The sequence below is a fragment of the Rhinolophus hipposideros genome (genome assembly GCF_964194185.1).
Source record: "Rhinolophus hipposideros genome assembly, chromosome: 22".
NCBI lineage: Eukaryota > Metazoa > Chordata > Mammalia > Chiroptera > Rhinolophidae > Rhinolophus > Rhinolophus hipposideros.
The window spans coordinates 23,418,583-23,446,314 of NC_138068.1; the positions used below are offsets into that span (position 1 = coordinate 23,418,583).

The window sequence follows — 27,732 nt, forward strand, 5'->3', positions numbered from 1 at the left end:
AACCTTGTGGCTGAGAGCCCCCTGGCCCATGTGGGGATCGAACCGGCAGCCTTCGGAGTTAGGAGCATGGAGCTCTAACCTCCTGAGCCACCAGACCGGCCCCAAATTTAGCCTTTTAAATAAGTATGTAGTGACTCTAGGCTCACGGGGTTATTGCGAGGATTAAATGAAGGCATTGCTGAGAATAACACCTAGCACATTAGCATGTAGTCCCTGCCTTGCAAATGTTAGCTCACCCTTTTGTTGTCACTGTGGGGAGGCCAGGACATAGCCAGTGGTTAAAATCGCAGGTGCCAGCGTGGCCAGGTGGGCTAGGCAGGGCCCTTGGGGAGCTGCAAGCACATGTGCTTCTTGAAGGTCACGGTGCCTGGGAAATAGACCATGAGATGGAAATTTGGGTGCAGGTGGTTTACCGGGAAGTGCTCTTGAGATGTGGGGGGAGTGAGTAAAACAGGGGCAGGCAGTTGTAACAAAGGCCCCGGGAAGTCCCATCAAGAGCTCTGGAGCTGGGACAGCCCTTCAGAGATGTCGCAATCTGACACAGGCAGGGTCGGCCTCTGTATGTATTTTGGCCTGGCAGAGATGTAATCTTGGGTAAAACAGCCCCCTTCATTTGAGCCATCAGCAGCCAACACTGTAGGTATGTGGGGGCTGGTGCCCTGATCCAGGTGACTCCCCCAGGTAGGAAAGCAGGCCTGAGGGGTCAGACCTTTCAATTTTTCAAGAGTAGCTGTAAATTGACATTATGATGTTGTATCCCAATTTTTAGAAATTGCTGGAAACTCTTTTAGATTTTTACAATATATTGTGAGGAGCAGCTATGCCAGGCCCAAGGGCTGGATGGGGCCTGGGGCTGCCTGCTGATATCCCTGATGTCACTCTCTGATATCATGTTGGCCTAGGTTTCCCTATGGAGTGAGCTCTATGGGGCAGGAGCCTTGGGGTGTTGCTCCCCAAGGCACCCTCAGAATATAAGGCACTCACGAAAGAGGACTTCCAGAATCGCTTCAGAAAGTGGCAAGAACAATGAGGTAAGTATGTTCAAAGTGAAGGAGTATTTTGAGGGGGACTAATGGCAATGTGTCTTTTATTGTAATACTCTTTTTTAAATTTAAACATTCACTGAATTTTTTGTTCACACCTTGTCATATATTTTACCACAATTAAAAAATGAGACAAAGAAAAAAGAAAGGAGAAACATTTTCTCTATGTGGTCGAGCTCCAAGATAGCCTCAGCGATCCATGTGTCCTGCCATCCATGCCCTGAATCCATGCCTCTGTCACTGAAGGGGGCTGCCCTGTGGAACCAAGAAGACAGTGTAGAAATGAGACAATGTAACTTCTGGGGCTGGCTCATAAAAGGCACTGCGGCTTCCTTCCGTCTTGTCCACTTTCTTGGTTACTGGCGTGGGGGACAGGCAGCCACCAGGTCATGCGGACACTCAAGCAGCCCACGGAGAGGAAGTGAGGCCCTTTAATGACCAGCAGCAGAGAAATGAGGCCCTGGAAGTGAAGCCTCCAGTCCCATCAAGGCTGGGCCTCTCGAAAAAATATCCGAGTCAGAGCCACCCACCTAAGCCACTCCTGAATTTCTGACCCACCGAAATGGTTTGAGATATAAATGCTTGTAGTCCTCGTAAGCCACTGTTTTGCGTTAATTTGTTACACAGCATAGTACCTAAGGTATTTACAGAATTTGGTAACGCAGTTGTCCATCAGTATCTGCAGGGGATTGGCCCAGGCCATCCCGCACATACCAAAATCTGAGGAAGCTCAAGTCCCTTACATAAAACGGCACAGAACAAAGCACACAGTCGGCCCTCTGCATGTGCGGATTCCCAGCCACAGATGGAAAATACTGTTTTCCTTCCGCAGTTGGTTGGATCCACAGATGTGAAACCCACAGACAAGGAGGGCCAACTGCATTTCTTGAAAAAAATCTGTGTGTAACTGGACCCGCGCAGCTCAAACCCCTGATGTTCAAGGGTCAAGTGTATAGTTTATTACATACAATAACAATTTCTCTCACAACCACACATTAAATACTATTAGCTTATCATCCGTCAAAACGTATTTGGAATCCAGATAGTTGCTCCCATCTCCAAAGCTACCACCTGGGTCCTCAGCCACCACTCTTTGCTCACCTGAGTCATTGCCACGGCCTCCTCATTGGTCTCTCTGCTTCACTCCTGCCCTTCCCTAGCCGGTCCACTCTGTAGTGAGATCCTGCCCTTACTGCAAAGGTGCAGCTGTGATGGGAGAGGTGACCCCATGACCTCTGGGGGGGCTGCGGGAGGCTTCCAGGAGGAGTCTCCCTTGTGGGAAAGTGAGTGTTTAGCAGGGTCCTTTGCTCCCTCACCTCCCAACACACACACACACACACACACACACACACACACACACACACACACGAGTGGCTCCTGAGGTGGTGGCCAGACAAGGAGGATGGTGCCAGGGCCAGGTGAGGTGCGTGCTTGTGGCCCTGGTCACTTCATAGCACGCAGGGGACCTCGTACTCTGTACAGTTTGGAGCTGCTCTGGCTACACATGTAAATGTGAGAGTGGAGCGTGCCCATGCATACGTGTATGCTCGTCCGCTCCAGGCCCCCAGGCGCCCAGCAGGTCACAGACTGCGGTGGTTTAGAGCCCAGACTTCGGTTAACATCCCAGCTCTTGCACTCTGGCTGTGTAGCCTTTGACAAACTGCCTAACTCTCAGTGCCTCCATTTCCTCCTCTGTAACATGAAGCTAAAAACAATGCTAATACCTACCTCATTGAGCTGTTATAAGGATTTAATTAATGAGTTAATATGTGCAGAAAGCCTTGGGACAGTATTAGCACATACAGGAATTACATAAATGTTGGCTGTTAATATTATTATGGGCATAGACCAAATCCCAGCTCCGTCAGGGACTTGCTGTGTGACCTAGTGCAGAACACTTTGCTTCTCTGGGCTCAGTTTCCTCACCTGTAAATGGGATCTTATTGGCACTATCCGTAGGGCAGTATGAGGATCCAAGGAGGTTGTGTATGGGAAGACCCTGTTCTGGTTCAAAGTTGGTCTTTGGTTATGCATGTATTCGAGCCTCTCATGTGTCTGTATATGTGGCATGGGAGGCACTCTTGTGGCCGGGATTCCTACCTTCCCTCTGAATGCTGCCTCTTCTCACCTGCAGGCCCCCAGCTGATCAACCCTCCAGGCCCCCTTTCCCTGCTTCTTGGGCTGCAGCGCCACCTGCTGGCCCAAAGCTACGTGACAACCCGAGACCACTGCCTTTGTAAGGACAGAGGGAAGGGAATATGCACTTGAGCACCTACTGTGTGTAGAATAGGTATGCTTTCTAGTATATACAGGCCAAGACAGGGGTCGACCTCAAGTTTTTTAGAGGGTGAGCCTCAGGGAGGTCACACGAGTCAGCTGAGAGCAGGGATTCGAATCTACATTCCTTTCCCCTCACTTTAAACAGTTTTGTGTTGAACCTGCCTTCCCCTCTACTCAGAGAGGAGCCAGGCCTTGAGGTCAGGGGTCCTGGGGTGAATGTTAGGGTTGTCTCCCAGGGCCCAGACTGCAGCAGGAAGAGCACTGGACTGGGAGTCCCCAGGCTGAGGTCTCCCGCTGGCTTCCGCAACCACCAGCTGAACAAGATTTTGAAAATCCTCACCCATTTATTCTAACTGGGGGAGAGCACTTAATGTGGGTGTTGGGTTCTAATGTGAGGAGAAAATTATAAAAATAAACACATTTTAAAAAACGACCCCAAATCCTTTTAATCACCCATCAAGTACAGTAAGGGCAGGTTTCTAAACATCGTCCTTCACAGTAATAAATACACTTAACATAAAGGGGGCAGCATGTGGTAGCGACTGCATAGATTTGCAAACTATAATTTTCGATTCAGCTCTCACTCAGATGTGTGGGATTGTGAACAGTGGGTCCATGCTCCCCCACCCCACATCTTGCTTACAGCTGGGCTCATGTCCAGGCAGAATCACCCACACTGTGTATATCGTTAACCCTTCTCTCTCTTTTTCTGGGAGCACACAGTTGCATTTCTGAGGTTACATTATAAAAACCAGCCAACATTTCTTGAGCATTTATTATGCACCTGGCACTATTCTGAGCCCTTTACCTGCATTCATTTATGGTACATCATCCTCTTAACAATGCTATGAGATAGATATTATCGCCACAGATGAGAAAATTGAGGCATTGAGAGGTTAAGTAACTAGCCCAAGGTCACAGCCAGTAAATGGTAGAGGCTGGATTTGAAACCAAGGAATCTGGGGCCAGAACCCACACACTTTTTTTTTATTTTTTTATTTATTGGGGTGACAATTGTTAATGAAATTACATAATTTCAGGTGTACAATTCTGAATTACATCATCTATAAATCCCATTGTGTGTTCACCACCCAGAGTCAGTTCTCCTTCCATCACCATATATTTGATCCCCCTTACTGTCATCACCCACCCCCCAACCCCCTTTCCCTCTGGTAACCACTAAACTATTGTCTATGTCTATGAGTTTTTGTTTCTCATTTGTTTGTCTTGTTCTTTTGTTGTTTTTGGTTTATATACCACATATCAGTGAAATCATAGGGTTCTCTGCTTTTTCTGTCTGACTTATTCCGTTTAGCATTATACTCTCAAGATCCATCCATGTTGTCACAAAAGTTCCTATATCATCTTTCCTTAACGCCAAATAGTATTCCATTGTGTATATGTACCACAACTTCTTTATCCATTCATCTATCGAAGGACATTTTGGTTGTTTCCATGTCTTGGCCACCGTAAACAAAGCTGCAATGAACATTGGGGTACACGTGTCTTTATGGATAAATGATTTCAAATTTTTTGGGTAGATACCCAGGAGAGGGATTGCTGGGTCATATGGTAATTCTCTTTGTAATTTCTTGAGGAACCTCCACACTGCCTTCCATAGCGGCTGCACCAGTCTGCATTCCCACCAACAGTGTATGAGGAGAACCCACACTCTTCACCATCATGCTAACCACTTGAATGGAAGCCCCATGGGAGCCATGTGTACATGTGTGTGTGTCCGTTGTCGGCCCACAAGCACCTCAGGCAAGCCAGAACCCAGGTTGGCTCATCTTTGTATCCCAAATACTGGCCCTTTCCATCCAGGGCTCACTCTGGTTGTGTGCTCAGTAACTGTGTATTGAAACAATTCATAAGGCTCACTGAGCCCCAGCTCCTTCATCTGAAAGACAGGAATAATAGTCAGCACTTCAGATTGCCCAGCGAGCTCATTAGTGGGAAATTGTACGTTAAAGACCCCCATTCTCCCTTGCTTACCTCCTGTTCACTCTTCCGTGGGCTTCCAGCCTGCCCAATTTAGTGGCCTGCACCAGCTCCGGAGAGCTGATCATACTCATCTTATCCCAACTTTTCATTCAGTACCATCATGTTTGTAGCTTGAAATCAGCAACAGTGAGAGTATTTACACCACAGAAATTGGCAATAGAAACAGGAGTTTTTTTCCTTTAGAGATGTGAAACATTTACCACTGTCAGGAGGAAATGGATTGTCTAACAATCACCTTCAGGCAGTAGCACAGTGGAGTGATCATGCCTATTGGCTCTGGAGCCAGACTTCCTGGGTTTAAGCACAAGCTCTATCACTTACCAGCTGTGTGACCTGGTTCAGTTACTTAACCTCTCTGAGCCTCCTTAGTCTCATCCATAAGACGATTACCTATTTCATTAGGAATTCAATGCTTTCTCAATAAATGTGGGGGGACTTCCTTGTTTCCCCATCTTAGGAAAGGGGATGGTGATGGCAAGGGGACTTGCAGTGTCAAAGAGGAACCTCAACAAGGGCAACGTATAAGCCCAGGTCCAGCCCTAAATGGACAGTGTCTTGAGCACTGTCAGCCAGAACTTTATGAGCCAGCGTGCACTGTATGTGTGGTGGTTGGGGGATAAGGGACTTCTTCCAGTTTCTTGGAGGGAAGGCTGCTGCTAGATTTGGAGACTGGAACAGATTTGGGGGGAATCAGGTGATCTAACCAGTGATTCCCACTGCCCTCCCCTCACCTCCTTTCTGCTCGTGAGCATTCCTGGAGGTGTGTCATGGGGTTTGCAACATATAAGATGTAATATACATATAACCAGAATAGTGCAAATAGGGAGAAGAAGGAACATTGCTATGTAGGAGTGACATTTCTATACCTCATTGTAATTAAGTTAGTATAAATCTGAAGTAGATTCTGATAAGTGGAGACATATATGGTAAGCCTAGAGCAGCATTTTTTTTAAAAAAAGACAATTTTTAAAGAAATTAAAATGTTATACTAGAAAATACTCATTTAATGTAAAAGCAAGCTGTAAAGGAAGAATAGAGGAATAAAAAAGACATGAAATATACAGAAAACATAACATAAATGACCGATGTAAATTCAATTCTATTAATTAATAATAGCATTAAATATACATGGATCCAATCAAAAGGCAGAGATTTTCTGACAGGATACAAAAAACAAGCTCCAACTATATACTGCCCACAGGAGACATACTCTAGATTCAAAGATACAAATTTTAACTCTGAGAGTTAAAGGATGGAAAAGATATAGTATGCAAATAGCAATCATAAGAAAGCTGGATTGGCCTTATTAATATCAGAAAAAAATAGGCTTTAAAACATAATATGTAACAAGAGATAAAGATATTTTACAATGTTAGAAGGGTCAATCCATCAGGATGACATAAAATTTATAAACATATCTGTACTTAACAACAGAGCCCCAAAATATAAGAAGCAAAAATGAATGAATTGAAAGGAGAAATAGACAATTCAATAGTAATAGCTGGACACTTTAATACTACATTTTCAATAATGGATAGGCAGAAGATCAACAAGGAAATAGAAGACTTGAACAACTCTATAAACAACTAGTCCCAAAAGACATCTATAAAACACTCTACCACCAACAGCAGAACACATATGCTTCTTAAATGCACATGGAACATTCTCTAGGATAGACCATACATTAGGCCACAAAATGAACCTCAATAAATTTTAAAAGATTGAAATCATACATGTATCTCCTCTGACCACCTCCTCTAAAAAGTCTGTGGAAGGGTTCCATGTGTAGGTTGAGCCAGAGGATTTTATGCTGGTTGTCTGAAAGCTGGAACCTTCTAGAAAACTTTCAGGGCATCTGTCTTAACATTACCTCATGTTACCCTGTTGTGAGCATTAACTTAATTAACTCATGGAAAGCACTTAGAAAAGTGCCTGGCATGCAAATACATTTCATTTGTTATTGTCCTCACAATGATATCATGGGGTAACTTCATTATTTTCCTTATTTTACAGGTGAGGAGACAGAGACTCAAAAATGCACAGTCAGTTGAGGTCACATAGCAAATAATCAGGGGAGCCAGATTAAAACCCATGCACAAGGCTTCTTACTTCAAAGCCTTGTACAAGTGCACAGAGAGGCAGGTCTGAGAACTTTTCATCACTGCATTTTTTTTCAGTAGCTTAAAATCGGTATAGATATCCACCAACAGGGACCATCCAGTAAAGCCCAGCCAGAAAGTGCTTTGTGCTGGTTACAAGAAACAAGGTCACCCTATACATAGGGACATGGAACCATCTCCAAGACATTTTGTTCAGTAAAAAGAACATCTGAAACAAAAGTTTCATAACCCACAGGAAACAAAGCCAAATATTCCATAAGGTCTGTCTGTGCATGTGTGTGTGTGTGTGTGTGTGCGCGCGCGCTACAGAGAAAGAGTGACTGAGATTTTTGGATGCTCATATGAAGCAAATGAAGGTGATTTAAACAATAGGATCTATTTACAGGAACCTTTCTTTCTTTAGATTTTATTTTATTGAGCTTTGAAATAATACATGCTCAAAGAAAAAATTCAGAGTACAGCAACGTATCATGAAGGAAAAAAACCCCACAGAAATCCCTCCCTCTGGAACTAACTAGGCTAACATTTTGATATATATCTTTCCAATCCTCTTTCTGTGTGATTGTGAGTATGTATGTGACTGTCTGTATGCATATATGTATAGATATAGAGAAGCATACATAGGCAAATATGAGAATTCTGCTGTTATAACAAAATGTCTCCCACATTATAGAAACTTAAACAACATAGAAACTTATTTCTCTGTCACATTAAATCTGGGTCCCAGGCAGAATGGTGGCTCCACAATCATGGTTTCTGACTCCTTCTATATTCTTCCTGTATTTTTCTCAACCTGTGACTTTTTCTTCATGGTCTAATACAATTGCTCCAGGTCCAACCACCACATCTGCATTTCCGCCAGCTGGAAGGGGTAAATAGGAAGTGGAGATCCTGCCCCTGCCTTTTAAGTACACAACCTAGAAGCTGTACACATTATTCTCGGTAACTGTTGTCTAAATGTCATCAGATGGCCATTCCCAGCCACAAGGAAACCTGGGAAACCTGGTCTTTACTGTGGGTTACCATGTGTCCAGCTAAAAGTCAGGGTTTCTATGACTATGAAAGAAATAAGAGAATGGACATTGTAGCAACTAGCAGTGCTGTTTGTTGCTTATTTTCATTCTCTCAATAATAATATCTTTCTTCACCAAGACAGAAAGTTCTGTATCTTACATGGTAACCATTGAACCGTGTGAGAGGACGCCAGCCTAGACCTAATTACAAGTTGTAATAGAGCAGCTGTTCTTTCTAAGGCACACCCAGAAGTCAGCTGCTCAACCAGCAATCTCCAAATGAAAGGCAGAGTCCTGGCAACACTAATATTTACCATAGCACTCCCACCAGACTTTACCTTTATAAACATCATTAAGAGAACCAGAAAAGGTTATCCCATTGCAAAACCAGAATTGCAAGACAAGGTGATAAACCTCTGACAAGTTTCAGCCCCTTTGCTAATCATTCTTAAAGTGATACCATTAGACTGTGTGTGTGTCCTGCCTACAGAAGCATTAATTTCTCCTCCCTTCTTTTCAATTCCAGAGGAATTTGTGTGTGTGTGTGTGTGTGTGTGTGTGTGTGTGTGTGTGTTGGGGGGTGATGGAGTGGAAGCCATGGGAGTGGATTGGAGTTTTCTATTTCTATCTGTAATATTTGCATTTCAAACTAGAAGACAGTGAGCCAGGGGAGGTGTTTATCTCCACCTGAAGCTAAAGTTTTCTTGACTGGTTCACGTGGTTTGAGGCTCGTGTCTCTGACACAGAAAGATCATGTAATACACAGCCTAGGCGGCCTGGGTCCAAGTCCTGGTTCGGCCTCTCACTGATTGTGTGACCTCAGCCAAGATACTTAACCTCTCTGTGCCTCAGTTTCTTCATCTGCAAAATAGGATTGAGGATACAAGAAATACTTTTAGGGCTTCTGGGAGAATTAAATCAGTAAAGTCCCAGGAAGAGCCCAGGGCATGGGGAGGCCCTCAGTAGGTAACTGCTGGAATGGCCCCAGGCTCTGGCACCCAGCCAACCAGGAAGGGAGGCAGCAGGAAGGCTCTTTAGAGCCATAAATTGATGGTCACTGTGGTGGACATTAGTGAGGATGAACAGGGTACAGACTCCCTTTTTCGTCATTCTAGTGCTGACCAACCCCGAGGAAGCGTTTTGGTGGAAACCCTCCCAAATTCTCTTTCAGACGGCTTTGTGGGCCTCTCCTCAAGGCAGTCTTGGCCTGATTTTACATATTCAGGTTCCTGGGGCCATCTTCCTTCAGGATAATGCTGGAGTGTGTCTCAGTATTTATGCCAACAGCTCATTAGAAAGAACCCTGTATTCAGAGCCAGAGTCTGGGCGTTGTGGCCCATTTTCCGGGGGACTCTGGCCAGATCATTCCCGTTGGACCCCTGCTAGCTCACTACCGCATTTATAGGGCCTGGGACACACTTGGAGGCTCATGCACCGTCTGTCTGAAGCATTAGACGGTGTTAACTTAAAAATAAGAAGACCTTACAAAGTGAGAGGGAAGTGCTTTTATCATCCCCATCGCACAGAGGGGATGGAGGTGTGCTATCTCATGCATGTTAACTTCAAGGCCGTCAGCGTCATCGTCATCGAGACTTCCAAGGGTGGGGAGTAAAAGCAACCACAGAGAGGGTTGTCAAATGGAGCTGCCTTTTCCAGATACCAAGTCACTTGCCCTCTCACCTGGTCCTTGACAGAATATACTAGTGTGGCCAGCTCCATACTGTACTTGCTCTTCTGCGTCTACTCGCCACGTGTGTAATTATTTTTGGAGCGTCTTCACGTGTCAGCACAGAGAGAGTTTCTTGCTCACAATCCACTCCAACATTCTTTCTGGGAGGGAATGCTTGGAAACAACCCAAATGCCCTTGAAAGGGCAAATACAAATGTAAAAAATATTCTCCCTGGTGCCAAAAAGGGAGACACCCCTTCTCCCTTTACTTAGAGCATTTACTTTAGAAAAGTTGTAAATTCTTTCTCTGCTCCTTTCAGATGTATGCGGTTCTTTAAAAAAGCTGAATAAGCCTCTTGCCAGGTTTACCACCCAGGAATGTTTTTCTCAGGGACCTGGGAGCCATCTCTTCGTCATGTACACATCAAGTAACCCAGCACCCCTATTGCCCAGTCTCCGTGAGAAGGTGGGAGCCTAACTTCAGCGCTGGGCTCTAAGTTGCAAAACAACCTCCTCTCATAAAGATATGAGTTTCTTTCCCTGTGGATAAGGACAATTAGTTAACACAGATAGCCACCCCAATGATAAACTATGTGACAGATGGTGCTGTCTGGCCCTCCTACTTGAGGACTAGCTACTGTTTGAGAACGTGGATGTAATTGGTTGTATCTGCTTGTATATAAGAGCAGGATGGGGTTTCTTTCTGCTCTGCAATCTCTTTAGCAGATTGTCTGGGATGTGCATCACCATCTGTTTTAATGCATACTCAATAATAAAACTGTTTTCTTTCTCTTCTACTTTTGTGGAGAGGTTTTCCGGGTCGGCAGGAGATTTTACTTTTAATTTTTGTTTCCAACACCTTCAAATGTCTTTTTGCAGAGGGCTACTTATTAATAAATGAATCTCGTACCTCCATACAGTGGAATACTATGCAATCATGACAAAGAACAAGAACATGTTCCATTTTCAGTCTCAGTTAAAGTGCAAAGTACACAGTAGTTTACTACTTTTTCTGTAAAAAGACTCTGTATTTGTTTATGTTGGCATAATCTCTAGAAGAGAAGGGATTAAGAAAAGTGCTCTTGTGTGTGTGTGTAAGAGGAGCTGGGCAGACCAGGAAGAGGAGAGGGATGAGATTTTTTTTGCTGAACACCATTTTATATTTTTTGATTTTTGAAACATGTTGACTATATTATCTATTAAAAATAAATTAAAAAGCAGGGGTAGTAGCAAGCAAACCAAGCAAACCACTAAAGAAAAGAAACGCCAGGTCCAGACATTCGCTAAGCACTTGATTCTGTCCGTTTCTGAGCTCAGTCTTGACCTTGTAGCCAACTGAAAACTGATGATATTGATACATTTTAGAGGTTCATGTGGACTTTTTCATGGAAGGCTGATTTTAGTGTAAAAGCAGGGAACGTCTTTATTTAAAAAAAAAAAAAACACCAACGAAAAGTAAAACCAAAGAACAATCAGAGAGCTAATACACCCTTCCCCATACTCCTCCCTGCAGTCGGGAGAAATGCTTTTTGGGGTCCTCGGTGTTCACTTTTAGCCTTGATGAGTTGGATGGGGACTCACTTTCAGAGGCTTGGTTTAGACCCTCGCCTCATTACCTTTCTCTGCCTCCCAGAAGGTCACTTACTGTCCAAGAAGTAGGCCTTCCTGGGTCTGGAGGGGAGATGGGAAGGGCTATGTGAGGTACGTTGTCCGTTCATACTGGGAATCGGGGAGCCAACATGCCTGAGATCCCATTAGCCATCTGTCTTCTAGAAGCTCCTCTGTGAGGATAGTAGGGAAAGAATATGGGGCAGGGGTCATCTCTCCAGCCCTCTGGTCACTTTAGGCTGTGTTGTCACTCCTGCTATTACTTGTTGGGCATCAGATGAGGAAGTGCCCCAGGAAGGCTTGCTACACGCTCGGTGTGTTTCTCTTTTATCCCTGTGCCAAGCCTCTGAGGTAGGTGCTATTTATTATAATCCCATTTTATGGATGAGGAAACAGAGGCACAGACAAATCAACTGACTTGCTCGAGGTCACAGCTTGTAAGGCCAGCCCACCCTCCCAGCTCTTTCCCTTCTAACACCCTTGAGCCTGTCTCCAGCTGAGTGCTTTTCGTCAGTTATCTCTCAAGAGAGGAAGGAAATTCTGAAAGGGTGGAATTGTAGGCTCTGTGATTCAGAGTTGGGTAGGGCAGTGCTTTACATTTTCGGGTCCCATGGGAGGCCTGTGGCGTTCCCCACCTTACTGAGGGGAGTTTGTGTTGATGGTTCAGGCTCTGCCTCCGAGACCCCCCGACTTGCCCCGTAATCTTGGGCCCTTGCCTTGCCTCTCTGGGTTCCAGTTTCCAGGTGCCTCTAGTGGGCCTAGGCAGAGCACTGCAGGCTGCAGAAGTCCGCGGATGAGAAGAGCCGCCAAACGTTGACCAGTGGGAACATGAGCAGAGCTCCGAACAGCGAGCCCAGCTGCACTGTCGCTCCACACCACAAGAGGGCGCTGCGGCTATGGTCGCGCAGGGTCACACCCAGCATCACCTTGACATAGCTCAGACAGCCAGTGAAGAGCACCCAGGAGACCACCTGCAGAGATAGGGTGAGAGATGCAGAGTGAAGGGGGCTTTGGAACGACTCCCACGGGCGAAGGGTGAAGGGTGACCTAGCAGGGCTCAGGGAACCCCATGAGTTGACCCCTCCCCAAGGGCAAAGGAGAGCCCAGCGGCTTTTCTGTCCCCCATGATCAAGTCAAGGGCCTCTGGGAGAAGGCCACTGCTGATGTACAAATGGTGGGAAGACTGGCTTTCAGGCCGGACTATCAGCTTGGACCAGACACCTCACCTTCCTAAGCCTCCACTCCCAAATAAGAAGCATCCCCGCCCCCCAATCTGGGGCTGCAGGAATAAGAAGACTTTGGTCAATAGGAAGGTCTATACCCAAGGTCTCCCCAGGCCTTGGCGAGGTGAGGGGGCACCTGTGGGAGCAGATACTTACGATGACGACTTCTCCACTCCAGTGGCCCTGCATGAGGGGGCAGGGACTCATCACGGCCATGGCCATATTGTAGGCCCCAAAGCTGGTTCCAAGCACTGTGAGGACCCCCAGGAATGGCAGAGATCTAGGGAAGAGTGGGGGAGGTGAGAGGCCTGACCTCTGCCTCCCCTGCCCTGGGGGCCACGTGGAATGGTCAGCATCTCCAGGGTTAGAGATTAGACCCATGGAAACTTCCAGACCACCTGGCTCAAGTGGGTCAGTGAAGCTCCTGATGGACAAGGCTGGCGTAAGTCACCCTGAGCATTAATGGCGGGGCCCAGCATCCCAGCAGGAGAAACAGAAGGACCCTGGTGCTGCACAGACTGGGTTCAAATCCTAGTTCCACCATCTAAGCTGAGACGAATCCCTAAGCCTCAGTTTCCCCACCTTCAAAATGAGTCTTGCAGGGATGTGGGGGCCTGTGGGAGCAGAGTGTGCAGGGTCTGGACCTGGCTGTGGGCCGTACCTGGTATTTTACCTGCTGTCATTTCCTCCTGCAGCACACCCAGCCCCAGCCAGAAGCCAGGCTGAGGAAAAGGTGGCTTTGATCACAGCATCGGCCCTGCAGGGTGTGGTGAGATCTGGGGTGGCCCTTCCCTTCTGGCCTCAGCTACATCTACATCTACAACGTGAAGTTTGCATGATCTGGGGACCCTGGTGGCCAGTTTGGATGCATTCTCCTGGTGGCCTCCCATGTAGACCCAGGTCTGACAATTGAGGACACTGTCCCTTTGAAATCTCTGCCCCTGGGGGTCTTCCTGTCCATACTCTTCAGAACACCAAGGTTGGTCTGCCCCTGCCTCAAAGGACTCTTCCTGCTCCAAGATTTTTAGATTCCCTGACTCTCAGATTCTGTATTTCTAACATTCTGAGCATCTCACATTTCACAGGTCTGTGGTTTCTGGTCCTGCTTCCCCAGAATCTCCAGCCTCCTTCCACAGTTTTTAAGCCCCAGGGAGAAAATTCAGCTTTCTGACAAATTGACATTTTCTGTCTAACTCTCCTATAGTCACTCCTTCCAGGGCCGGAGGAGGTGGCTGTGGCAGGTCAGGGTGGGCAGCACTGAGGGAGGTGGGTATGTGCAGGACTGAGGCCAGTGAGGTCGTGCAGGGCAGAGCGGCGGATGGGAGGCTGTGGGACTTAAAGTTTCATGACCCCAAGGTGGGCCTTTCTCCTACAGGGCTCTGAAATCCTTATGTCACTTAGGTTACTTATTAAAATTTGAAATCCCAGGTCCCAGTCCAGGCTGGCTCAATCTGCATTTTATTAATTTGCCCAGTCATTCTTCTAGAACTGCAGCTGTAAGGGAGACACATGGGCTACAGGCAGGAGGGCAGGGCTGAAATCCTGGGAATGAGACCAGGCCAGCCTTTCTCCAAGCCTCAGGGTTTCCATTTGTAAATGGGAACTTCAGTTCCTGCCTGGTTGTTGCTTTTCGTGGGCCAGTGGCAGTGATGGTAGATGCACTGGGCCTGCTGTGCACGAGGAACTGCTTTGAAAGCTTTATCAAATTAGCTCATCTCACACTCCCAGCAATCTGAGGAGGTAGAACTATTATTTTCCCCATTTTCCAGATAACAATCCCTGAGGCACAGAGAGGTGAAGTGACTTGTCCAATATCACACAGCTAGTAAGTAGCAGAGCAGGGATTTGAACCCAGGCAGTCAAGCCCCAGGAACCATATTCTTAAGCACTACACATATAGCCTGATGGTGGGATTTGGAATTCTGGCTTCTGGAATGAAGTGCACCCCCAAACAGGTTTCCCAGGGCCAGTTAGGGGGTAGACCTGTTAGGCAGGAACATGGAGAAGAAGCAGGCCAGGGGGTTGGCCATGGAGCTGAGGGTGGCGGCCAGGTGGTAGGTGACCGGCCCGTAGGACAGGCAGGAGTAGGTCTGCACAGAGGGCAGCACGCCGTTGGTGAGAGCATTCACAAAGGCCACCAGGACATAGATGAAAAACAGCTGGGCCAGGTGATGAGGGGCCCTTTTCTCTTCCAGATGCCCCTGGCCTTTACTGCTATCCCCCGGGCCTGGGGGGCCCAGGCCCTCTTTCAGCGGCCGGATGGCGTAGAGGGTGACCTGGGAGGTGAGGAGGTCTTCTGTGGAGGTTTTACAGTGCCTGGGGTAATGCTGGAGGAGAAAGAAGGCGATGAGGCAGCAGGCCATCATGAAGGCCAGGAGCAGGAAGAAGACCAAGGGCGAGAAGTTGGCGGGGAGGTAGTGGCTTTCCAGATGGCCCGTGGAGAGCGCCATGCCACTGAGACCCGACACAGGAGTGCTGTTATCTCCCTGGGGAAAGACAAGACAAGGGTCATCAGATCCCTAGGCGATGGTGGGACACAGTTAACGACAGCATTAATAATGATAATGTACAATAAATATGATGCGTTATTATTAATAAGCGTGTGATGAATGATACACACAGAACTACTAAGGTAATGATAATAAGTGCTCACACTGACTGACTACTTGGGAGGCACCAGGGCTTGGCACGCCTCAGCTCACGTGCACCTGCTAACAGGCCTGTGCAGCGGGGACCATTCTCCCCGGTTTTAGAGGGAATGGAAGTAGCAGAACAGTTCGTCTTACCTGAGGGTCATAGAAGCATGTGGCAAACCCAGTCCACTAGGTTCTTTCTGACTCAGAAGCTATACCTCTTCCCACTCTCCTGTTCTCCAGGGCTGACAACCACAATATGTTCAGAGGAGGGGCTGCTGGGGGACCAGCCAGCAGGAGAGCAGCGGCACCCCAAGTCCCCCCGTGGCGTTGTGGCCGGGTGTGGCCAGGTCTCTTTCCAAGAGATTACCATACATCTAGATTCACATATGTGAAATTTCAAAAAATTCAAATGCCATCAACTAATTCAAACACTTGAAAAAGAAAAAAAAATGCTCGCCACCTACGATGCACAGGCCACTGGTTTGTAACCACTGCTGTTACAGCTGTGGTTTGGATTAACACCAGGCATATGTAAGTTGTCCAATATCCAGTGAAAAAAAGTTTGAAATGTGGCTGGAAAAAGGGGTTCTATGGAAAGTAACTTCATGGGGTGATCTGAGCATAAAGTCCTAACCGGGCAGAGCATGGTAGGGTAGTCACGCCCAGACATACACATTCTTTAGTGAAAGGCTTATCTTTGCCTTAAGCAAGCCCTGTCCATTGTTTCAGTGCATTTAGGTTAACACACCTTTGAAATGCCAGAGTAAGGATCCCCAAAGGCTTAATCATCCTCAAGAGAGCACAGAATCTTAACTATTTTGTAATCGAGTGCCCATCTTGCCTTCTCCCACCTCCATGTAACCTTCCTTATGTTCCCTCTTTAATTTCAAATGCATAAAAGAAACTGCAAAGCTATTATCCTCCAAGGCATTTGAGATCTTGCTTCCTGGCAGTTGTCACCAGTTTGGGCTCAAAGAAACTCTTAGAAAAATTCTCTACAGATTTGGACGTTTCTTACGTTGACAGACGTTTTAACAACAGGGGGTGTTGAGGCAATGTCTACAGTCTATGGTTCTCAGCCCTGGCTCTACCTTAGCGTCATGTGGGGAATTGTGAATACATATAAACTCACAATCCCTATTTTGCAATTTGGAAATCCAAAAAGCTCAGAATGTTTTCATGACTCACTTGGTAGCCACACTTGAAAGGGTGTGAGGCCGTTCACAGCGGTGTCCCTGTACTGGATTACTGCCCAACAGGTGGGGCAGGTGTGTTCTAAAATCTGAAACTCCAGATTCCAATACACATCTGACCTCAAGGATTTCAGGGAAACCCCACCTTCAGAGAGTTTTATTTAATTGATCTGGCTGTGTGAGAGGCCCACTGGTCTGTTTCAGTAGCTCTCCCAGGTCATCTCAACTGCAGCCAGGTCAAGAACATGGGTCCACCCAACATGCCAGAAACAAGTGATCTTTCTGTGATGAAGTACAGAGCACTGTACCAGCTCTGGTGATGCCAGGTACCTGTGGAGTGTCGGTCCTCCAGGTGGTATTAGGGCTTGCGGTGGTGTGAGAGGTCTCAGTGACGTTGACGCAGGTGGTGAGCCCTGAGCCCTGGGCAAGAGCCACCAGGGCAGGCAGGAGGCCGCTGAGTCCTTCACCCACAAAGTAGGTGGTGAGATAATGGGTAGGCAGCTGGCTCATGAAGGGCAGGAAGGTAACGGAGGAGGTGCAGTCCACCAGGGCCAGGAAAAAAGTGAGGACCATGAAGGTGACGCTGTGGTGGCCATTCAGCACCCAAGAGGTGACGTTCCAGAGGAAGGCAAAGAGGATGCAGGCGACAGTGCCCACGCCCAGCACGGTGAAGATGACGGGCACCTCAGAAAGGTAGCCAGGCCGGAAGTGATGGAGCAGGGTGACCAGGAGGGGGCCGACATTGGCCAGCTGGATAATCACTGTCAGGTAGGAGGGCAGGTACCAGCCCTCAGGCAGCTCTGCCACCAATAAGGGCAGCTCTACCCAGAGCCCGTTGATGGCTACCCAGGAGCCCATCCCGAAGGTGCAGACCAACAGGTGTGTCAGGAGGGCCATGGTGATGCCTGCTTTGGGCCAGAGTCTGCCACCTCCCCAGGTTAGTCTGCAGCAAGGCCTACAGAGAAAAACACCAGGTGAGCAATGTCAGGTTCACAGTGTAGCAAAAGGCTGGGTTTTTGTGCCCAGAGTTTTCTCTTCTCATTCCCCTTTTCATGAACAAGTTGGCTTTTTATTAGCAGAAAACAAGAACAAATTCCTTTATAACTAACCTTCCAGGAGGAAAGGCTGTCTAACCATGACTTGTAAATCCAGAGACCACCAAAGAAAAGTTTGATACATTCAACTGCATAAATATGAAAACACACAAAAGCAAACAAATAAACCAACAAAACACCCTCTGCAAAAAAGGCAAAAAAAATTACCAACAGCAAGATGAAAAGACAGATGACAATGTGGGGGAAATATATTTGCAATGTAAAGCACAGACAAAGAGCTCACCTTCCTAATATATAAAGAATTTTTAGAAAATTAAGAACAAGAAGACCCACTAGAGAAATGGGCAAAGGATCTGAACATTTCAGAGAAAAAGTACAAATAAGCCTTAAACATATGAAAAGATTATCACCTTCATTCATCATGGGAAATGTCCATTAACAATGACTCAAGGGGCCGTTTGTCACCATGAGATTGTTCCAAAGATTACCTGCCCTAGACAAAATGACACACGTATGAGGTTATTATTCCTCGTGGCCTTGTTGATAATAGCAAAACGTATGAAATGACCCAGTGCCTGTCCACAGAGGAGGGGCCAATGAAAAGAATGCCTATGAGTTGGAATGCTATACACCTGTCAAAAAGAGTGAGGCCCGTGGGAGAGCTCCCAGGCTGACAGGGACAGGTCCTGAGGCTACGTTGACAAATGAACAACATAAAGGTAGGCAGACAGTGTGCTGCCTTTGAACACAGGGGAAGAGGAGGAAGACTATGTTTTCTTAGCTTGCATTTGCACAAAGCAGTCCTGGCAGGACAGGCAGGAACTGCTGGGATGTTTGTGGCAGCTGTACACAAGGATTTGTGGGGCCGGCCGGTGGCTCAGGCGGTTAGAGCGCCGTGCTCCTGACTCCAAAGGCTGCCGGTTTGATTCCCACATGAGCCAGTGGGCTCTCAACCACAAGGTTGCTGGTTCAATTCCTCGAGTCCCACAAGGGATGGTGGGCAGAGCCCCCTGCAACGAAGACTGAACATGGCACCTTGAGCTGAGCTGCTGCTGAGCTCCTGGACGGCTCAGTTGGTTGGAGTGCATCCTCTCAACCACAAGGTTGCCAGTTCAACTCCCACAAGGAATGGTGGGCTGCGCCCCCTGCAACTAGCAACGGCAACTGGACCTGGAGCTGAGCTGCGCCCTCCACAACTAAGACTGAAAGGACAACAACTTGAAGCTGAACGGCACCCTCCACAACTAAGATTGAAAGGACAACAACTTGAAGCTGAACAGCACCTTCCACAACTAAGATTGAAAGGACAACAACTTGAAGCTGAACGGCACCTTCCACAACTAAGATTGAAAGGACAACAACTTGAAGCTGAACGGCACCTTCCACAACTAAGATTGAAAGGACAACAACTTGAAGCTGAACGGCACCTTCCACAACTAAGATTGAAAGGACAACAACTTGACTTGGGGAAAAAAAAGGCCTGGAAGTACACACTGTTCCCCAATAAAGTCCTGTTCCCCTTCCCCAATAAAATCTTAAAAAAAAAAGGATTTGTAGATCTTTTTTCTAGGGTTTTGACTTGTGAACTATAAAGATACTATCTGTTACAAAAATATGGTTACCTGCTATAAAATTCCAATCTGGCCTTTTTCTTCTGAAATTATAGAACTCCCTGGCTGGACGGGTCCTTGGAGCCCTCTGGAACCATTCTGCCATCTGTTTACCACCTTCACAATGACCTGTGTCATACTACCTGTGATGTGACTCTTCCATCTACCCTCAGTCTAAGCAAAAGTACTGGAGACCAGAGTGAAACTCTGGAGCCAGGTGCCTGGGCTTGAACCCAGCTCTGCCACTTATGTACTAGGAGAGTGACTATGGGCAAGTAAGTGACTTTGCCTCTCTGTACCTCATTCTCCTCATCTGTAAATAAAGGACAATGACAGTATCCATGAGATGCAAATATGTGGAGTTTCTCTTGTCTCAAACTGCACCTGACACACAGTAAGCACTCACCAAGGGTTAGCTATTTTCATTATGGTGAAATGCCAGGTATACCAACAGTTATTTTTTCTAATTCACATGGAAATAAACACAGGACTATTCAAAATTAGAAAGGGAAAAAAAAAATCCCTCTGAGGCACCACCTGAAATCACTGGGGGCTCAAGCACCACTTTGGAGAGGAATGTTGATTGGGCCAATCACTCACTTCCTTTCACAGATGGGGGATGGGGTGGGGTCCACAGGGCTGGAGGGGCTCTCCTAAGCCTGGGAGGTGGGATTTGGAGTGGGTCCCCTGCAGTACTTGGCTCCCCACCACCGTGACCCCGTGGTGACCCCTGATCCTTGGGTTCTGCTCAGTTTACACTGTCAGTCTTTACCGCCTTGTCTCTGTTCTTCTGGAACATTCAGGAGTGCCCTTTGTGGCAACACTTTACCCGGGAAAGTCTTGACACCACAGCAGGCTTCCCACACTCAGAACTGACTCTCAAATCCCAACTCCCTTCCTCTTTCCTCCACTGGGGAAACCCACTGCACCCTTTCCCAAAGCCACCTCTTTTCCTCTCTGGGAAGTGTTGGAGCAGAATGCAGCCCGACCTGTTTTCAGTCCCGCTCCACCACCTTAGCTAAGTCACTTACGCTCTGTTCTCTAACCTGTGAAGATGGCCTAACAGCCCGGCTCTGGGTACATCAGGGAGGAGCCAAGAGAGGAGCAGCTCCAGGCAACTGCCATCTGCCTGGCTGCACCACCCCCCTTCCTCCTCTGCAGCCCAGCTTTCTGCAGGACCCTGTCCCCAGGAAAGCTACGCTGGCTGCCCAGCACTGGGCCCCGGGCTCCCTTCATGTAAGGTTTTCTGGTGTGGACGTACGCAGGCACATTTCTGGGGAGACTGATGTTCTTAGAGGGCAGAAGTCTGCTTTGGAATCTGGCATTTTGAAGGCAGAAGAACTTTTCAGATGATCTAGTCAGCTCAATATTTGTAAATTGGCAACTTCTGGGCTTCGACCAGGCAGCAGATGTGTTATTTCGGTTTGCTGTGTGTTAAAAGCAATTGGTCACCAAAATCCGCAAGTCAGGAGGTGGCATACTAAACCCAAGATTTCTGGCTTCTCAGGAATATTCTGGAAGACCACACCACGCATGCTCATATGGCAACAATCACTCTTGACCCTCTTTACCTTAGGGTACCTGCCTGGGCCTTGCCTGGCCCTGTAGGCACTGCAATTCCTTATTTTTGAGAGGGAGGTGTGGCTTGCCCAGGATCCCTTACAAGTTGCGGCAAAGGTGGGGCTGGAATCCAGTTTTGGGCCTCTCTCTGTCTCAGACTTCAGCCACTGTTCTCTCCTATAGTAAAATCTGGAGCCAGATGCCTGGGTTCAAATCCCAGCTTCAACCCTTCTACGCTGAGCAAATGACAACTTCCTGTGACCGATTCCTCTTCTGCAAAATGGGGAGGCTCCCAGTACCACCATCAAGATTGCAATGACCATGAACCTGCAAAATGCTACAATGGTGCCTGACAGAGCAAATGCTCAACAAACATTAACTGCTCTGATTACTATTTCAGCAAAGATTTCAACTGCATTTGAAGACATTCAATTACCTTGAACACACTTCTGGTTACCACAACACAAGTAATTCCTGAAGGCAAAGTTTTATCATTACTTCCTCCTAATCAATCAACAAGGGATGATTAAGCATCTGCTTTGTGTCCCGAGCTCTGAACAATACAAGGAGAAAAGCCACAGGGGTGTGGCCAGAGAAAAGTAGGAGGAAGAGGTGTGTGGGTTGCAGACCTCAAGTGCAACCACTGGTCAAAGTAGAGGTGACTTGGGGGTGGAGAGGAGGGGACTGCTGGAACTAGATGAAAAGGTGGAGTTTCCCACCCTACCTTGGCCAAGGTAACTCAGGGGCTGCAAAACGCAGGCAGGTCCTCCTGGAGGGTCAGTGGAGTGGAGGAGGGAGAGGACCTCTTTCAAAGACCAGGAGCTCTGGTGCGCTTCCCAGCTTCCCACTATACTCTCGAAGAAGACCCCAAAACAGGTGATGGCTGTCCACCTCACCTGAGACCAGAATCTGGTGTAAAGCAGGCAGAATCCCACTGAAAAAAAGCTGTCCTGGGCCAACTCAGACCGAGTTCTGACTATGATCGGTGAAACAATATGGGAAGAAAAAATAGGTAAAGAGTTGTATGATATTCCAAGGCTGAGGCTGCTAGATGCTTCCCATTAGCCACTCTTTCCTTCTCCCTTAGTTGTTACAGAGACCAGATTTTTGGTTGGGCAAATGGTCACCAAGTCAAAGGACTACATGTCCAGCCTCCTTTGTAACTAGGCATGGCCCCGATCAAGCCCAGGACAATAAAGTTGTCAGGGACTTGAGAAATCTCCTTCAAGATAAGGGAGGGTGCCATTTTGCGCTTCCTCCACCCTGCTATCTGGAACTCAGACGTGATGGCCAGAACTCCAGCAGCCATTTTGCACCGTGGGAGATAGTGTGGGTGCCAGATGGAGATTAGACCTCTCAGGACTTTGTGGCACAGAGCTGCCATAGCAGCTCTGTTCTGCCTGCCACGAAACTATTCTGTTTATTAAACATTGTTTAAGTTGTAAATAAGCTTCTATCTTGTTTAAGCCACTCTAATTTTATATGCAGCAAAACCCTAGCTCAATGTACAGAGATACAGGTTCAAGGATGTACACTGGCCAATTATAGTAACCAGAAATGAACGAGTATATTTATCTCCTTTACTATTAAGCTCCAACTCAGAAACTCAGGTCCTACCCCAACAAGGATTTGATCAAAAACGAAAATCCAACAAAATTAGTTGTTGAGAGACATCAAAAGGTTAGGAGTCAACTTGGGGCAAAGGTCTGTTCCAGGCCTTGACAGCAGAAGGTAGTGGATAAATGACATGCCTAATGAAGAGGAGGAAGTAAATAATTAAAGAGAGGAGGTGAATTTGCAGGAGACGATTACCTTTATCATCTGAAAAGCTGTTAAGCTAATGAAAGGGGTCAGCAAGGAGGCCAGTTCCATGTTTATAAATACGTAGTTTTCCTGCATAGAACCAGTTAGAAAATAAGACTTGCCATTGAGTAGTCATTTGGGAAGAACAAAGCTGGGTCTCTTTCTTACTTCTTACCCTGCCTCCCAAATCAATTCCAGCTGGATCAAATGTTTAAATCTTTTTAAAATTAAAGAACAATACAGTCACGCACAGTGTGCTGCCATTTCAGTCACTGATGGACTGCAAATATGATCGTGGTCCCATACGAGTATAATGGACCTGAAAAATTCCTATCACCGAGTGACATCATAGCATAACACATTCCTCACGTCTTCATGGTGATACTCGTGTAAACAAACCTACTGGGCTGCCAGTCGTATAAAAGTATAGCACATACAATTACGTACAGTATATAATACTTGATCATGATAATAACCAACTATGTTACTGGTTTATGTAGTTACTATACTATACTTTCTATTGTTATCTTAGACTGTGTTCTTTCTACTTATTCCAAAAATGTTTGCTGTAAAACTGTGCCACTGTGCGTTGGCAACAGGCTCGTACATCCCATGTTTACCGTCTCTCGATTGCATCATTTTCTCTTGTGGGTGACTTAATCTTGTGTTGTTTTGTACAGTCACATGCTGAACAGGCTTGTAGCCTAGGAGGAATAGGCTCTGCCATGTAGCCTAGGTGTGTAGTCGGCTGTACCATCGAGGTTTGGGGAAGTACACGCTATGATGTTTGTACAACAACGAAATCACCTAAGGACACATTTCTGAGAACATATCCCCGTCATTAAGTGGCTCGTGACTGTCATAAAATACCCATACGTAGCAGGAACAGCTTTTGTAAAGAACTTGGGGCAGAGATGAACCTGGGCCAGTATGGCTGGAGCAGTGGGCTTGATGGGAAGGTAAGGGCAGACAGTGCAGGTAAAGAGCCTGAATTTCATTTCTGCACAATGGGTCCCATGCACTGAAAGCCTTACCCCACACCCACAGAGCTGACTTCTCTGGGTTATGATCTAGGACCCAGCATAGCTGTGTAATTTGAGGGGAGTGGTTTGGCAATTTTAGTCCGTTTCTTTATCTGGAGAACAGTTATGTTGGTGGTATGGCCCAGAACGACCCATCTCCTTTATGGCTCCCCTGCCCTGGCCCACTCTTGGCCAGCCACACCATGTGCCGCATGCTCCTGGACCTGGGGGACAAAGCCATCAATGACAAAGAGTGGGGGGACATCATGGGCAGAGAGAACTGCAGGTGTAGAGGCCCGGTTGTTTTCAGAGAGCTAAGGAGTCGCTCAGAATGAATAACTCTTAGAGTGGGTTGGGATATATATATTTTTTAAATGCATCTTTGTTTTCTATTTTTTATACAGTGACCTTACAGTTCTTGTTCATTCATTTAATCAGTATTTATTGGGCATTTGCTGTGTTCTTGACAACAATCTCTGCTCTCAGGGAAGTGTGGGAAGCAGTCACTAAGCAAAATGACAGAAATATAGAGCAAGTCAGCCACTGATGAGAGCTGTGGAGGAAAGTGAAGCTTGGAGGAGGGGGCAATCACGGAGGCTGGCTGCAATCATAAATGGGGCTGTCAGAGGGAACATGAAGGAACTATGTATGGCAGTGAGCCATGTCAGCAGAAAGAGTAGTCCAGGGGGCGGGAACAGCAAGTGCAATGGCCCTGGGGTGGGGCCTCACTTGCTGTGTCCCAGAAGCAGATTTTGGTATTGAAAAAATAGCCAGGAGGCCAATGCAGCTGCAGCAGTGCAAGTGGAGACAGGTTGGTCATGTAGGGTCTGGTAGGCAATAGTTTGGATATTTTCTCTAAGCCAAAATCCTCATTGCTAGGCAGAGGTGGGACCAGCTCTAATTTAGTTTTTCACAGAATCATGCTGGCTGTTGTGAGGAGAATCATGTGGGCCCAGGGTGGAAGCAGGAGTGAAACTTGTTAACCCATTAGGAAGCTGGTGTAGTAATCCAGGCAGAAAAGATAATACAGTAATAATAACAACAGCAACTATAATTGCTGCCTTTTATTGGCTGCATGTTTTGACAGGCTCTGTTCTAAGCACTTTACATATACTATCCATCAAATCCTCTCAACAGTCCTGAGGTAGGTGTTATGATTATCTCCATTTTATAGATGAGGAAACTGAGGCTCAGAGAGGGCAAGTAATTTATCTGAGGTCACACAGCTGGTCATCTAGGAGCTGAGATTTGAGCCCAGGCATGTCTGACTGTGGACTCAGACCTCTTAACCAGCACAAGCAAAGCCCTGGGGGGTAAGTGGGTGTGAAGAGGCTATATGGGCCAAGCTGAGGAGGATCCCTTTCCTCTACCCCCGGGCCTCCCCAGCACTTGTGGGGGGAAGGGGAGAAATGAGGTACAGACCTCAGAGAACCTGAGAGAGCCTTCAAGACATACCTGCTTCCTGGGGCCCCTCCTGTGATTGTAGGAGACCAGCAACCTAAGCCTTTGAATGAGACACCCAAGATGCTCCTATAACAGGTGGGCAAACAGACAGAGAAGCCAAGACAGCCCCAGGCAGAGGTGTCTCCTCCTTCACATTCTTACATCTAAAGCTGAAAGTCCCAGGCCCAAGGGAGTGAAGGGAGCTGGTGTGAAGTTCCCTCCCAGGGCCAGTGCACCCTCAGTGTGTGGCTGGGCCATCTCCTCCCTGACCAGGCAGGAAAGGTCCTGTGTGACCTTAACATCAGAACCCAAACAGCCTCCACCCCGGCACTCTCTCCGGCTCTCTGCTTTATTCCTTCTCAGCACTATGGTGCATTAGCTCTATCTCTGTCTGTTAAGTGATGGTCTCTCCCACTGGAGTGTCATCTCCATGAGCTTAGGGTCCTATCCTCTCTCAGTGTTCAGGTGGCCATCTGGTTTGCCAAAGCCTGGGCCACGAACGGAGCTTGCCTTAGCCATGCAGGTTGAGTTGTCTAGGGTGGCCCCAGGCAGTGCCAGGGTCTGACAAGGTCTGGACAAGGGTCTTAGTCAGCATTGTCCCAGGTCCCTGGCTGCTGGAATCCTTGGTGAGTCCTGCAGACCTCTCTCCCTGTGGGTCTGGGGCTGGTCTCCACCCTAATATGATTAGGGTGGTGGGGACGTTGTCTGGGCAAGAGTGGGGTGACTTTGAGTCAACAGAGCAGGGAGACTGAGAGGGTCAAGACCAAAAACGTAAAGGGAGAAATGGAGAAAAAAACTGAGACACAGAGAGACAGAAAGAACCAAAAGCTAGAAGCAGAAATGAGCAGAATGAAAGACAGAGGGACAGAAGCAGGGCAAAAAGAGGAGCTGAGATAAGGAGGAAATAGAGTAAAAGGAGTAGCTGGGTGTGTTGGATGCCTGGCCTGGCTTAGCCACCCAGCCGTTCACAGCTCACATGCATGCGTACCAAAAGGCCTTTTTCACCTCTCCTTGTCTTGGAGTTCCCCCAGGCCTCCTCCAATTCTATGTTCCCATCTCACAGATCTGGGAAACCTGAGGCCCCGAGAAGAGGTGCTGCTGGCACACAGCCTGTCCATGCTCCCTGCTGTGTATCCTCAGGCCAGCTGCTCACCCTCTCTGGGTTGAAGTTCCACCAGAGGTTCTGAGGATGCCCAGGCTTGTTGGGCTTTGCTGCCAGGGAGGAAACAAGGAGATAACGGGAGCCCAGCAGGGCCAGCTGGGACTGTAAGTTCCCTTCCTCCTCCTCCTCCCTCCCAGGGTCTGGAAGGGCGTCAGGCCTCCCACGGTGCTGACCTTGGCTGGGTTCCCCTCTGCTTGGTGTCCATCCCAACCCCCAACCCCCAGCTCTGGTGCCAGGCTGGTGAGGCTCCAGCCCCACCTGGCAGAAGCAGCCATCTAGAGGTCCCAACAGCGTGGAGATGCAGCCGGGCAGAGGCCAGTGAGGGCCCAGTGTTCTGGCCTGAGGAGGAAGGTGCTGGTCCACCCAGCCGGTTCCAGTTGTCCCAACTCCAACCCTACCCACCGGCCAGCAGAGAAGGAGGCCCTTCTTTTCTCCTATCCCTCCCGCCTCGGACCTAGCAGCCTGAAACTAGGGGAAAGGCCATGGGCTACCTCCTCCACCCCGTGCCGGTCGCCGGTACCTGCAGCTGTGCCCTCACAGGCCGGAGCCGCCCAGCGCCGGTCGCTTACCTGCTGGTCTCCTCCAGCAGCTCTGCATGGGAGGGGCAGGGAGGTTCGGTTTGTATTAACCTGTCCCCGCCCCCGAAGTGGGGAAAAGGCTGGGGCAGGGTGGGCGGGGCTCCCAGGGTCACCAAGAGCCTACTGTGTGTCTGGAACCCGCCCAGCAGCCTAGCTGGGAGGAGAGTCCTGATTATCACAGGGATAGTGACAATAAAGGGCTGACATTATCCAGTACTTACAGCTATTCAGACTTCCTGAGGGTTGATCTCCAGAAGGCAAAAGATTTGCCCACTGGCCATGGCCCCAGCCCATGGCTACTGGAATTCCTTTCCCACAGGGACAGAACTCCAGGGAGCAGAAACACTTGGTTCAACTACTGGTGCTTAAGCAAGCCCTTTGGAAAGCGGGGATAATAATAGCGCTCTCCTCATAGGGTGGCAATCAGCCAGTGTGTGCTGAGCTGACTCTGGCAGGCACAGCTTGACCTGTAGCTAATCTTCACCCCAGCCTTTTGGGGGGGTACTATAACTATCCCCCTTTTATAGACGAGGAAACAGAGGCCCGGAGCAGTCAAGCCCTGGCACAGCTGGTCTCCTATCTGCTTAATTCTCTAAATAATCCCAGGGCAGTAGGCTGGTGCTACTTTTATTCCCTACTTTACAGATGGGGAAACTGAGGCACAAAGCGGTTAAGCGACTTGCTCGAGGTGCTATAGCTGGTAAACGCAG

At 47.8% G+C, this 27,732-nt stretch overlaps 1 protein-coding gene across 3 annotated transcripts; it reads right to left on the reverse strand.

Annotated features, from left to right (window-relative positions):
- Positions 1–11,273: 11,273 nt before the first annotated feature.
- Positions 11,274–27,375, reverse strand: SLC52A3 (solute carrier family 52 member 3). 3 transcript variants are annotated; one of them, XM_081033819.1, is made up of 6 exons: positions 27,014–27,031; positions 17,120–17,744; positions 14,944–15,446; positions 13,117–13,240; positions 12,459–12,708; positions 11,531–11,910 (listed from the first exon to the last, which is right to left on the reverse strand). In XM_081033819.1, exons 2-5 carry the CDS (start codon positions 17,684–17,686, stop codon positions 12,496–12,498), a joined length of 1,407 nt encoding a protein of 468 aa, XP_080889945.1. In that variant the 5' UTR covers positions 17,687–17,744; positions 27,014–27,031; the 3' UTR covers positions 11,531–11,910; positions 12,459–12,495. The 3 variants fall into 3 exon arrangements, with proteins under 3 accessions (XP_080889944.1, XP_080889945.1, XP_080889946.1); XM_081033820.1 differs by lacking the exon at positions 27,014–27,031 and adding an exon at positions 27,244–27,375 and having other exon boundaries at positions 11,532–11,910; XM_081033818.1 differs by lacking the exon at positions 27,014–27,031 and adding an exon at positions 27,244–27,337 and having other exon boundaries at positions 11,274–12,708.
- Between the last annotated feature and the right edge of the window lie 357 nt (positions 27,376–27,732).

What these genes read in the sequence shown, in the direction of transcription:
- SLC52A3 (XM_081033818.1), bottom strand. Translation starts at nt 17,686, where the DNA reads ATGGCCCTCCTGACACACCTGTTGGTCTGCACCTTCGGGATGGGCTCC. An exon ending in GGAGGACCGACACTCCACAG is followed by an intron (nt 15,447 to 17,119) that starts GTACCTGGCATC and finishes GTCTTTCCCCAG; the next exon opens with GGAGATAACAGCACTCCTGT. An exon ending in GGAGTGGAGAAGTCGTCATC is followed by an intron (nt 12,709 to 13,116) that starts GTAAGTATCTGC and finishes CTATCTCTGCAG; the next exon opens with GTGGTCTCCTGGGTGCTCTT.